The sequence below is a fragment of the Lithobates pipiens genome, unplaced genomic scaffold, assembly GCF_037356315.1.
Source record: "Lithobates pipiens isolate NorthernLeopardFrog02 unplaced genomic scaffold, aLitPip1_a1.2 Scaffold_27, whole genome shotgun sequence".
NCBI lineage: Eukaryota > Metazoa > Chordata > Amphibia > Anura > Ranidae > Lithobates > Lithobates pipiens.
The window spans coordinates 142,822,362-142,836,403 of NW_027507788.1; the positions used below are offsets into that span (position 1 = coordinate 142,822,362).

The following is a 14,042-nucleotide window of genomic DNA, read 5'->3' on the forward strand; positions in this document are numbered from 1 at the left end:
TATAGTTTGATGTGTAAAATGTGTGAGTACCCTGATGTTATGTTTTCTATATTTTTAAACTAGTGATAATGCACTATCCAGCCTCTTTTTTGTTTTAAAATTGAGGACTTCTCTGGATTTTCCTGTGGGATCCTGCTGAGACATTTTCACTTAGAGCCCAGGAGTGCTACAACTGCCTATGTGGACCAAGCGTGTGGTCACACTGTTGAAGGTGAGCACATTCACGCAGGGGGGGGGGGGGGCACGTGTGTGCTGTCACCCTCTTCTGGTCAGGATTATCATCACTAGAGTCACTTTTTGGACAGTAATATGTATAAGTCCCCAATTTGCACTTCTGTGGATTGATGGAAATTGAGAGAAAAAAATCTCTTTTTTTGGACACTTGATATTAAGGAATGACACTACATTTATTTCACTGTGAGCTTGCTTGTTACACAAAAACATATTTTTTATGTTCATAGTTACATTTTTTAGCAATATTGATTTTCATTGTTTATGCCACTATCTATGGATTTGTAAGGTTCAGTATCACACAGCACTGCATCTTTTTGTTTTTAGTAAATTTAGTTGTGCTAGGTGGCAACTAGCCTGCCTAATTTGTAGTTTGATCAAAAGTTTTTCTCCTAAGCTTGAGTTGAACTGTGATTCTCTCTCTTGTCAATAGGTGGCACTGTTACCTTTGGCATTAATATGATAGATACAGTTAATTCAGATTATGAGTGAATGTGCTTTCTCAGCCAATCAGTAGGAGTTTCTTTGGCTGCTGAAGCTGCTGGGATATTTATTTGGAGGGAGTCGGGTGATCAGGCTGTGGTCTGGGTGGATGTGGGTGACGCAACAGCAGAGGTTAGGCCTGAAGCCTGGGGCCTAACCATGTGTAAAGGGGCTCAGCCCCAGGGGAGCCTGATCATTGCCAGGAGGCATAGGAGAAGAAGTTGCAGGGGGTCAACCACTCTTGTTGCTGGAGGCAAGTGTCTAAGGGATGGAGTTTTGAAGGAGTACCAGAGCAGGCTCTTCATCAGTCGGGTACTGTGAAGTGCTGGGAAAGCTTCAGGAGGGAACTCATCCAAGATGTACAGCAGGTAGCTGTGAGTAAATCTGGAAGGAGTATAGCGGGTAGTTGTAAGTAAAGCTTGAAGAGGAGTACAGAAAGTAGCTGCGAGTAAAGCTTGAGGGATCCAGTGGGTAGCTGTGAGTCTGAAGAACCCAGCGAGTAGTGGTAGGTGAAGCTTGTAGAACACAGCGGGTAGCTGTGAGTTGAGCTCAAAGGATCCAGCAGGAAGATGAGTGTCCAAGAAGTCCAAGAAGTCCAGTGGGATTCTGTGAGCCGAGCCTGAGCATCTACAGTGGGATACTGCAAGTGAAGTTGTTGCTATAGGAGACAGCAGTTGCTACAAGATACAGATCGCTGCATTCAGCTTAAAGGCACTTTTTCTGTATTCCTGTCTGCCTAGTTCTATTTTGTCCAAGGAGTCTGCCAACTTGTCCAACCTCCCTCTCCCACCATTCTGGTTAAGAGAAATAAAAACCTTTGTTCATTTTTAAAAGTGACTGGTGCCCATCTTTCCATCTTGCACAACACCCACCATGCCTAGTAACCTGCACCCTGAGGTGGAATGTCAGCCCACTCTGGCTCTGGGGATCACCACCAGGCCTCTGGAGGTTGGGGAGCCCGCTACATTTCTAAAAAAAAAAAAAAAAAAAATCTCAAAATGTATATTTCAAGAAAACCTGTACTTTCAGTCCTTTACCTGACTCCTTTCACTTAGCACCCCCAAAGTTCTATACATTCTTGTTCTTTTTTGAGCTGCCTGTGAGAGACTTTGCAGTGGCAGTTGTGTGGATCTCAAAAGGTGCTCAGATCTGGCCTAACAGTGTGAACAGGTGTACCAATAATAGTACCTGAATTTGTCTTCTATATTTTGTGATTTGCTTTACAGGAGACTGGATCAGAAAGGGCCAACATTAGGTGACACTTCTAGTTGCTTGCTGACAGGAGGAAAAGCAGGATAGACAGAATGTAAATTTGTCAATCTGCTGCTGCTTCTTCACACGAGGGCATGTCCTGGACCAAGCTGTACTGCATAACTGCAGTGTAGGTCTAGTAACCAGGTTATGTAGTGTAGCTTTGGTATTTAAATATCAAGGTTAACTGAACAGAATTACAATTCCTTTGGCATTCTATGCATTAAGATAAAAAAATCTTCTGTGTATAGCAGCCTAACCAGCACCCCCCCCCCCCCCAATTACCTACCTGAGCTCCTTCTCTCTCCAGCGATGTCCACGATCTAGAGGCGTAACTAGAATCTTCAGGGCCCCAGTGCAGGAAACCATGAAGGGCCCCCTTGCTAGAGCCCATAGCAGCGAAGTAAAGAAAGTCATAAGCTTGGGCGGGCATACACAAGTATATAATATACGTGTGTGTGTGTGTGTGTGTGTATATATATATATATATATCGATATACGTTATCGTGTGGATCCCCCCTTACATCAGGGTCCCCAGAGAGCGCCCCCATACATCAGGGTTCTCAGAGAGCCCCTCCTTACATCAGGGTCCCCAGAGAGCCCCTCCTTACATCAGGGTCCACAGAGAGCCCCTTCCTTACATCAGGGTCCCCAGAGAGCCCCCTTACATCAGGGTCCCCAGAGAGCCCCCCTTACTTCAGGGTCCCCAGAGAGCCCCCTTAAATCAGGGTCCCCAGAGAGCCCCCCCTTACATCAGGGTCCCCAGAGAGCCCCTTCCTTACATCAGGGACCCCAGAGATCCCCTCCTTACATCAGGGTCACCAGAAAGCCTTCCTTACAACAGGGTCCCCAGAAAGCCCCCCTTACATTAGGGTCCCCAGAAAGCCTTCCTTACAACAGGGTCCCCAGAAAGCCCCCCTTACATCAGGGTCCCCAGAGAGCCTCCTCATACATCAGGGTTCCCAGAGAGCCCCCCCCTTACATCGGGGTGGACATTGGACCCCCAGCACATCTCTGTACCCCCCACCACCTGGCCATGCCCGAGTCAGAGGCCCCTTCCCTCTCCACTGTAGTTCTCACCACGGAGATCCCGCAGTTGGCCAGCACCATAGAGCTGCCGATCGCTGCATTCCACCTCCCCCCTGCATGTTAAACGGACAGCCAGGGGTGCAGGGAAAATGCCGGGTCTCGGCACCCCCCTTCCCCCCCCCCCCACAGCGACAGAACGACAAGTCCCAGTCGCAAGTGTGACTGCACCGACCCCTATAGTTCCGCCACTGCCACGTTCCCCTCAGCCATCTAGTACATGCCTCCTGACTGGCTGAGACAGAGCAGCGGTGCTATTTGCTCCTGCGGCTGTCAATTAAAGTCAGTCAGCCAATCATGGGAGAGAGGGGGGCAGGTCAGGGCTCTGTTTCTGAATGGATACATGGAGCTCTGACTCAGCTTGGGCAACTCCTGTAGCAAGCTGCTGGCTGAGGGGCACTCAAAGGAGGAAGGGACTAGGAACAGCAAAGAGGGACCTGAGAAAAGGAGGATCCAAGCTGCTCTGTGCAAAACCAACTGCAAAGAGGAGGTAAGTATAACATGTTTGTTATTAAAAACAAAACAAAAAAAAAACGAGCCGAACAAATATAATGTTTTAAACATTATATTTGTTTGTCTAGAGAATAACCGATGTGTGCAGTTATGCTTTAGGATCACATTGAACTAATGAAATTAAAATTGATATCCAGTTCTTCAATTCAATTAGAGGAATTGACAGCGGTAATCTGAGATCCTTTCCAGACTCACAGTCCTAGTTCATCATTTAACAGGTTTTTGGTGGGCTCCTTAACCACTTCAGCCCCGGACCATTTTGCTGGCCAAAGACCAGACCACTTTTTGCGATTCAGCACTGCATCGCTTTAACTGACAATTGCGCGGTCGTGCAACATGGTTTCCAAACAAAATTGACGTCTTTTTTTCCCCACAAATAGAGATTTCTTTTGGTGGCATTTGATCACCCCTGCGATTTTTATTTTTTGCTCTATAAACAAAAATAGAGCGACAATTTTGAAAAAAAACGCATTATTTTTTACTTTTTGTTATAATAAATATCCCCCAAAAATATCTTAAAAAAAAAATGTTTCCCTCAGTTTAGGCCGATACGTATTCTTCTACATATTTTTGGTAAAAAAAAAAATCGCAATAAGCGATTATTAATTGGTTTGTGCAAAAGTTATAGCGTTTACAAAATAGGGGATAGTTTTATGTCATTTTTATTAAAAAAAATTTTTATTAGTAATGGCGGCGATCAGCGATTTTTATTGTGACTGCGACATTATGGCGGACACATCAGACATTTTTGACACATTTTTGGGACCATTGTCATTTATACAGCAATCACTGCTATATAAATGCAGTGATTCCTGTGTAAATGACACTGGCAGTGAAGGGGTTAACCAGTGGTTGGCAGTGTAGGGGTTAAGTGTTCCTAGGGGTGTGTTACTAACTGTTGGGGGCTGGGCTTTCATTTAGTGAACACTGATCTCTGCTCCAATCACATGGAGCAGAGATCAGTGTCACTAGTTGCTAGGCAGAACGGGGAGATGCTGTTTACAACGGCATCTCTCAGTTCAGCCACCCCGTGAGACGATCGCAGGTATTCCCGTGGTGATCGAGTCCGCGGGACCCGCGACCGGACTCACGGGGGTCCCGACCAGCACGCGAGCGCACCGCCGGCGGCCCGCTCGTGATGGCAGGGCCGGCATTAAAGATTGGATGTACCTGTACGCCAATATGCCTGCCCGTGCCATTCTGCCGACGTACATCGGCTGGTCGGAAACTGGATCACTAAAGGCAAAAAAATTTAAAAATAAGTGGCCCTGAACCTGCTCTTCTGGGGTCCCTCGGCTGCTGTCTCGGCTCCCACAACTTCATGCAAGCTCCCTCGCATAGTGTGGAGTAGGGATGAGCTTTGTGTTCGAGTCGAACGTACGTTCGACTCGAACATTGGCTGTTCGGCCGTTCGCGTCAAAATTCGAGTGACGCGCGCACGGACCACAATGCACTGCGGTGGCGCAGTGCATTGCTGCCCCATGATTGGCCAAGCATGCACTGTGACCCCGCATGCTTGGCCAATCGCAGCGCCGGCAGCGAGGAGAGCCATGATTGGCCACAGGCATCCTGCCTGTGGCCAATCATAGCTCAGGCTGTGTAGTGCACGCCCCACACTATATAAGGCCGCCTTTGAGGCGGCCTCGTGTAGTGTGTTACTTAGCATCTGAAGCAGTGGGTGTTCTGTGTACCTTCAACACAGTACACACCAATCGTTTTTGGCTGATTTCCTATCTTGCTGCTGTGTAGTGGTTGTTGTCTGTGCCCTGACTGCAGTATACACCACTATATTCACCTCACCTATATAGCTAGTGATCTAGCTTTAACCACTTAACAACTGCCCATTGCCGATTAACGGCTTCAGGGGGGTTGTTTAACTCTGAGAGGCCGTTAATTAACGGCCTCCCAGAATTCTGCTCTCGCGTGCCCCGAGGTGTGCGCACTCGAGAGCATCCGTGACCGCCGGGTCGCATCACGGATCACGGTAAACGGCCGCCCATAGCGGCCGTTTACCACGTGATTGCTCCGTCAAATGACGGAGTGATCACTTGGAAACAAACCGGCATCATGTTATGACGCCTGTTCCTCCCTCCCCTCTCTGTACCGATCGGTACAGCGGAGGGGAAAGAGATCGGTGTCAGCAGCGATGTGGGCTGCTGTTAGAGTCCAGGTGTGGAGCCCGACTTGTAGGAGGAGACCTCTCTTACAGCGCTGGTTCAGGAGCCGCTGGAGTGGGAACAGCGGTCTCGAGAGCACAGTGGGTAGGAGGGCCTGCTGGATAGGGCCGCTGGAGCTGGTAGAAGAGCGGAGATCCCTCTGAAGGCTGAGTGGACTGCGGGTTGCTGGAAGCTGAGAAATGCAGGCAGTAGCTTCAGAAGCCGAAGATAGAACTGGCAGCAGGCTGGAGAAGAGTCAGACGGTCCGGGTCAGAAGGTAAGTAGACTGGTGGTAACGGAAGGCAGAAGAGGTGTCGGTAAGCAGGCAGAGGTCGGCAACGGAATCACAAGCAGAAGAGGTTTCGAGGTCAGGCAGGCCGGGTCGGGATTGGAGAAGGCAGAGAAGTCAAACAAGCCGGGTCGATAACGGTAGCAGGTAATCAGGTTCAGGATCAGGTATTCAAAGGTAATCGGGTTCAGGATCAGATATTCAGACACACGGAAGCTGAGACGAAACAGCGCCGTACCGGCGCACTTGAGGAACCTTTAAACGCTCAGTGGCGGGAAGGAGCGCACGCACGCCACGCACGACAACGTGAACGCGCGCGCGTACGAACGCCACTCGCGAACGTGCACACTAACGCGTAAACGAACGCGCACGCGAACGCGTACGCGAACGCGCAGAAAACACACGCCGACGCCTGTGTGCACGCAGCTGTACCTGTCCATTGCTGGTAAGTTCCTGACAGCTGCATCTGCAGTGCCCACATCGCTGCTCACCGAATTTAACCCCTCAATTCCTTACCAATACTCTGCAATACCAGTGCATACTCTGCAGTACCCTGCCATTACTCTGCAGTACCCCGCCATTACTCTGCAGTGCAGTACCCCGCCATTACTCTGCAGTGCAGTACCCTGCCATTACTCTGCAGTGCAGTACCCTGCCATTACTCTGCAGTACCCCCCATTACTCTGCAGTAACCCCCATTACTCTGCAGTACCCCCCAATACTCTGCAGTACCCGCCATTACTCTGCAGTACCCGCCATTACTCTGCAGTACCCCCAATACTCTGCAGTACCCTGCCATTACTCTGCAGTGCAGTACCCTGCCATTACTCTGCAGTACCCCCCATTACTCTGCAGTAACCCCCATTACTCTGCAGTACCCCCCAATACTCTGCAGTACCCGCCATTACTCTGCAGTACCCGCCATTACTCTGCAGTACCCCCAATACTCTGCAGTACCCTGCCATTACTCTGTAGTACCCCCCAATACTCTGCAGTACCCTGCTATTACTCTGTAGTACCCCGCCAATACCCCGCCAATACTCTGTAATACCCTGCCATAAATTGCCATACCCAGCCATACTCAGAGATACCCAGCCATACTCGGTGATACCCTGAAATACCCAGCCATAGACGCCCCCCACCCCTCACCGCCCTCCGGTGCTTCTACCAACTCGCCAGTACGATCAAAGCCAGAATCTTTTTTTTATTTTTTATTTCAGGCTTCCCAGCCTAGAGGTGAGATGTGGGGTCATATTGACCCCCCAGATTTCACTGTAAAGAGGACCTGTCACCCCATATTCCTATTACAAGGGATGTTTACATTTCTTGTAATAGGAATAAAAGTGATCAAAAATATATTTTTGGGGAAAAAAATGTCAAACTAAAATAAATAAAGTAAAATGAACAATAAAAAAATAAAATAAAAATTAAAGCGCCCATGTCCCCATGTGCTCGCATGTGCCACACATGTGAGGTATCGCCGAGAATGTTAGAGCGAGAGCAATAATTCTAGTCCTAGACCTCCTCTGCAACTCAAAACATGTAACCAGTAAAAAAAAAATTAAAGCGTCGCCTATGGGGATTTTTTAAGTAGCGACGTTTGGCGCCATTCCACGGGCATGTGCAATTTTGAAGAGTGACATGTTTGATATCTATTTACTCAGCATAACTTCATCTTTCACTTTATGCAAACATTGGGCTAACAAGTGGTTAATAATAGAGCTTGCAGTCAGTAGTGTTAGGAGATAGTGCGTGCTGTCTGCGTGCTCTGTACCCAGTACATACCGCTATAATATAGGGCAGGCCCCTACTTTCAAACATCCAACTTACAAACATCTCCTACTTGCAAACGCAAGGAGACAGCAGCAAGTGAGATGAAAAAAGATGGACGACAAAACAAATTATACAGGGGTGATAACCCTTCCCTATGTTTTCCAAAAAGCTTAAAGATAGTTTTTTTGACTGGAGCTACACTTTAAAAATGTACCGGTTGAAAATGACAAACAGATTCAACTTAACACAACAAACCTACACAGTCCCTGTCTTGTTTGCACCGCCTGTATACTGCTGTTCTGAGTATATAGGGCCTGGGGGCCACACGCATTTCCTTTTTTTAATATGGGTACGGGGTTCCCCTTAATATGCGTACAAGACCCAAATAGGCTGGTAATGGGCAGGGAGGGCTACCCATGCCATGTTTCTCAATGATTTTCAACCATATTGCAGGAACCAGATATAACATAGAAACCGCAAGCAGTTTTAAATGGTGTTATTTCCGTTTAATGTCATTTTGTGCAGGGACTGTTCTAAACACGGGAAACACGTGGCACTTCACAGGCATACTACAGACACCCCCCAGGCACCATATTTAAAGGAATATTTCACTTTTTTTTTTCACTTTAATCGTCATTAAAATCAGTGCTCCCGCCAAAACGGCAGTTTTTAAAACCTTTTTTTGCAGTGACCCATGTCCCCTGAGGCAGGAGGCAGGTCCCCAAACCCTTTTTAGGACACTATCTTGCATATTAGCCGTTAAAATTAGCACTTTCCAATTCGAACGTTCGAGTCCCATAGACTTCAATGGGGTTCTAACGTTCGTACCGAACGCGGGGGTCGTTCGCAAGTTCTGGTGCGAACCGAACCGGGGGGGGGGGGGGGCTCATCCCTTGTGTGGAGTGCTTGCGGGCACGCTCCTGTTATACAGCTAGCGGCCGTAGCTGCTTGATATTTCACCCGACGTGCCGCGTCGTTGGATGTGATTGACAGCAGCGCGAGCCAATGGCTGGGTTGCTTTCAATCCATCCACTCTAGCCAATCAACTGGCAGGGTGAGCGGCGAAAAGGACGTCAGGGGTGAGCGAGGGACTTTCGAGGGGTCAACTAAGTAAAACGGGGGGGCTGGGGGGGCGGCACTGTCATATGTTTACAGTTTACCTTTACAACCCCTTTAACTCTGGGGCATATAGTGATCAGTTCCAGTCTGGCACTAAGGTGTCAAATAAAAGAAAGTAATATAACAGGTTTAAGCTCTGCATGTGGCAATCAAATCCTATAAAGGTAAAATAGCTTATGACCTCATGTACATATCGCTAGGAATCTATGTGTCCTTCTACAGTATGTTAAACCAACCTGTATGACCTTTAACATCAGGCAAGTGTTTCAAAACGAGTAGTTGTTGAACAAGGGAAAGGGATGGTTGCTTTATTTTCAACTCATATCACAATGAACAGTTAAGGAGCACAAAGGTCCCTTTTACCTGTTTGGAATTCGTTAGAAGGAATCACTAATGGAAGCTCAATTACCTGCACCTCTTCCTGGGCATTGGAAGTATGGAGGAGCTATATTTGAAGATTTGAAGTATGAAGGTCTGGATTGGCATGCATAACACTGGGGGCCTGCACACTTGCAAAACTCTTGTTATGGGTATTCCAGACTATTTTTAGCATCTTTATTTCTCAATGAGCTATCTATGATCAATGCTCAAATATAAATATACAAAGAAACACCACCTACTTGCCATGGGTAGATGTCCTTGTTGTCACAGTAGGTTTTATTACAGCCAAGTACATCATGTAATGCATTAGCCACAGCATAAACTGCAGCATAGATGCTAAAGCTGCTTCTTTGTTCTGCAAAACCCAGAAGGTTGCTTAGTGAGATGTTGTGGCAATCATCACAGTTCTGGTTGCAGTTTTCTTCAAACCTTGACCCTCCAGAACTGTTTCTGCTTTGATTGTACACTTTTTTAAGATTTTCTTCAAAGCCCGGAATCTTCACATATTTTAGAGCAATACCAAATATAACCCCTAGTCTGTTCATTTTAGGTAAGCCATATATGTCTGTAGACAATGACCAAGTTTCAGTTGCAAGCCAGATTTTTGAAGGAAAGTTCATATCCACCAGTTCATTAAAAAAGTCAACAAGAATGATGTCTAGTGAAAATATCAAGATCACATTAACATTGGTAAAGATGATATTGTTAGCAATCTGGCGTATTCGGCTTTTCCACATTGCTTCCTGACCAGATACTTTAATGGGTATGACGTCTTTATAGGCAAGACAAATATTAAGATCTAAGGTGGCTTCTAAAAATTGCTCGACTCCATGCATCCCATATTCATCAAAACTTCCCAAGACAGCTATCCAAGTCCAATTAAAGTAACTTAGGATGTCTACAAATGCTTGTTGTTGCACCCTACTGCTAGGGATCGTCTGAAAACAGGCCGGCAGACTCAGTGAACTCATCCTTTGACTGGTGGCAAAAACATTGATCTGTAAACATAAAAGGACAAATATTTCTATTTACTGAAAATTTTTACCTTTAAAACCCCTCTCAGAGCAAATGTGTTCCCACCACTAATCCCAACTTTTCGTCATCCTCCCATCCAGTTCAATTTTTTTTAAATCCCTCTAACAAGGTTTTCTACTCACCTGAGTCTACTGCCAAATAACCTAACTCTTAAAGTGGCTGTAAACTCTGCAAAAAAAATCAAATAAATCCTGCAATACAAAGGCATTAATGAGCTAGTATGCACCGCATACCAGCTCATTATGATATACTTACCTTAGAACAATGCTGCTGCAGCGGTCCCCGTACACCGATGTGACAGGCAACTTGTCTCCAGAATGTTACTCCTGGGTTTGTGGGCTCCGGTGGTATGATTGGCCAGGGCGCGATGATGTCACTCCCACGCATGCACGTGGAAGCTGCCAGTCACGGCACAGCAGCTGAAGAAATGGCACTTATGAGCCATTTCTTCAGTGCGTATGTGCCGATGATGCATATACAGTGAATATCTCCTGAACTGTGCAAGTTCAGGAGAAATTCACGGTACCTACAGGTAAGCCTTATTATAGGCTTACCCATAGGCAAAAGTGGTTTCCACTTTAAGGGATTACCAGTGATCCACTGCTGAAGCCTAGGCATTTCCCCGGCTGGTCACTGCTCATCATAACATATCCACACCTCCACTGAAGTCTTTAGGACCTGTGAGGACCAATTACAGGTTCCAAAGCTAAAGAAAGGCAGCCAGGTAAATATGTGGACACCTAAACGAGGACATTCCTAATTTCAGTCTAAAAAAGAAATGGATCACTTGTATCATGCGACCAGGATTTAGGTGAATAGTTGCACCCTTTAACTTTAAATTTTTATATTGCTGTGGTGTGCCAGAGGAGGGTGTTGTTTATGTGGAGGGAGTCACCAGGCAGATTTCAACTTTAACCCTGTACTCCACAATTCTTCTCTTACAAATTCCATAATCACTTACAAATCACTTTAAAACATGGGCAGCACAGTGGCTAAGTGCTTTAAGTGCTTAGCAAATCCGTCTGGCAGCACTAGGGTTGTCGGCTCAAAACCTGCCACGAGTTTGCATATTCCTCCTATGCTTGCATTGGTTTCCTCCAGTTTCTTCCCACATGCCAAAGATATGCTGGTAGGTAAGCTGGCCCCAGTATGTATATGAATGTTAGTTAATGACCTTAGATTGCAAGCTCCTTGAGGGCAGGGACTCATGTGAATGTATAATATACATGTAAAGCACTGTGTAAAATTGTCAGCACTATATAAACAGGGCTGTCTTTAAGGCAGGGCAAAAGGGGCATCTGCCCTGGGCCCTGTCATTGTTGTGGGGCCCAAAGCAGCTGCCTCATACTTGCCAACTATCCCAGCTTAAATTCCCTCATCTCTTGAAGTTTTAGCCCTGTGCTGTGTCCCGATATCTCAGTGTGAAGTGCTGGTACTAATGCTGCTCACCTCTGCCCTATTGTTGTGTACAGATGACTTACCCTTTGTTTACATGTAAATAACCGGCATACATATGTAAATAGCGGTGGCATTACTAAGAAAATAGCTGCGGGAGGCGGCATTCATATGTAAATAAAGGCAGCATTCATATGTATATCATGCTTCCCTGCAGTAAGGAGATGATGTGCTGTAACCTCTATCAACCAATCAGTGAGCAGTATTGCTGTATAGTAATCTCTGGCAACCAATTAACAAACAGAAATTATTTGATGTAACTTCTAGCAACTAATCAGTGAGCCGTAATGTGTGCTGTAACCTCTAGCAACCAGTCAGTAAGCAGTAATGATAGCTGTAACCGCTGGTAACTAATTGCAATTGCTGCCTGATCTGATACAGTAACTGATTTTAAGTCTAGCTGCTATTTATTGTATGTCTCAGAGCAGGAAGAGAGTGAAATTGCATGGGGGGGGGCCCAAAATTTTTTTTGCCCATGGTCCAAACGATATTAAAGACGGCCCTGTATATAAATATGAAAAAAGAAGGACAACATTCATCCAGTCTCCGTGAGAAAGGTGAGTAATCTGTGCTCTAGTTAATGGTCATTTTCCTAGCACCCAGGTGCAACATGAAATCAAGTTGAATACCCGGTAACTTGTCATCTCATGCAAACATGTTTATTATTGCAGGTGCTCTTTTAACTCACTTAGGTGACACAGCGTTTCTGCTGACCAACTGTTCATCTCATCATTCGTTGACTACTACTAGTTGTTGTGCTATTGTAATTTTTATAGTGGCCAGTTAAATGGTCTTATTCAGGGCTTATTTTCCTCAGAAAATAGGTGCAGGACTCAACGATGACCCCCCAAAACCACCCACACACCCTCCAAACTGCATAAAATATAGGGTGTGGTGAAATTTTGCTAACAGAAGGAGGACTGTAAAGGGACACTAAATACCAGGAGTGCAGTATTTACCAAGTTCAGAGTTTGGGGGGGGGTTACAGAGTGCAGAGTTCAGGGATGCAGGGAGTTCATCAAATAGGGGTGTAGGCATCTGTGTAAGCTGTCACTTGTAAACACAGAAGCCTGTCTTCTATGTTTACAAGGGATAGTGGTTAGCAGGGAGCAGAGGGCCTGAGCCAGAGGTGGTGGAACTGAGCTCCACAAATTTCCAGCTGAAAAAAAGCCCTGGTCCTAAATCTATTCTTGTGAAAACGCTGCTCCATGCTCCATTCTCTCTTGCACCCACCACATTTCCATCCGGAAGCATATTTTAGTATGAAAGCGAGTTTGTTCTACTCAGAATCAAGTTGCAAGAAAATTGAGCAATCCATGTGTGAGATAATTTCCTATGTTATACCAAAATGATTTCAGTTTTCCCACTATAGCAAAGAAAATCTTGCAGTCTTCCAAATTTATCCATAATCAGTAAAAACAACAGTGACATCTGGTGGCTAAACAGAGAAAGGACACAGCAATAATATACACTCACCAGCCAGTTTATTAGGTACACCTTGCTAGTACCAGGTTTGACCCCTTTTTGCCTTCAGAACTGCCTTTAGCACTTAATGACCAGGCCTCTTTTTCAGACTCGGTGTTTACAAGTTAAAAAACAATTTTTTTTTTGCTAGAAAATTACTTAGAACCCCCAAACATTATAAAAAAAAATTCTAACACCTTAGAGAATAAAATGGCGGCCGTTGCAATACTTTCTATCACACTGTATTTGCGCAGCGGTCTTACAAGCACACTTTAAAAAAAAAAAAAAATACACAACAGTAAAGTTAGCACATTTTTTTTCATACTGTGAAAGATAATGTTACGCCGAGTAAATTGATACCCAACATGTCACGCTTTAAAATTGCGCCCGCTCATGGAATGGTGTCAAACTTTTATCCTTAAAAATCTCCATAGGCGACAGACGGCTAGAATTATCACTCTTGCTCTATCGATCGCGCCGATACCTCACATGTGTGGTTTGAACACCGTTTTCATGTGCGGACGCTACTCACGTATGCGTTCACTTCTGCACACGAGCTCGGCAGGACGGGGTGCGTTTAAAAAAAAAAATTCTTATTTATTTTACCTTTTTTTATTTTTACACTTTATACATTCCTTGCAATAGAAAAAAAGCATGACACGACCTCTTAAATATGAGATCTGGGGTCAAAAAGACCTTAGATCTCATATTTGGACTTAAATGCAAAAAAAATAAAAAATAAATTATAAAATAAATTTTTTGTCATTTTGAAAAAAATACATCACAAAAATGTGCCTTTAAGAAGT

The 14,042-nt window shown here is 45.5% G+C and overlaps 1 protein-coding gene across 1 annotated transcript in view; it reads right to left on the reverse strand.

Moving 5' to 3' along the window:
- LOC143934191 (taste receptor type 1 member 2-like) overlaps positions 1 to 14,042 on the reverse strand; it is a 42,357-nt gene that overhangs the window by 14,610 nt on the left and 13,705 nt on the right. The window contains exon 3 of the mRNA XM_077457588.1: positions 9,522 to 10,280. Coding sequence (XP_077313714.1) covers positions 9,522 to 10,280 — 759 coding nt within the window. The remainder of the gene's footprint in view (positions 1 to 9,521; positions 10,281 to 14,042) is intronic.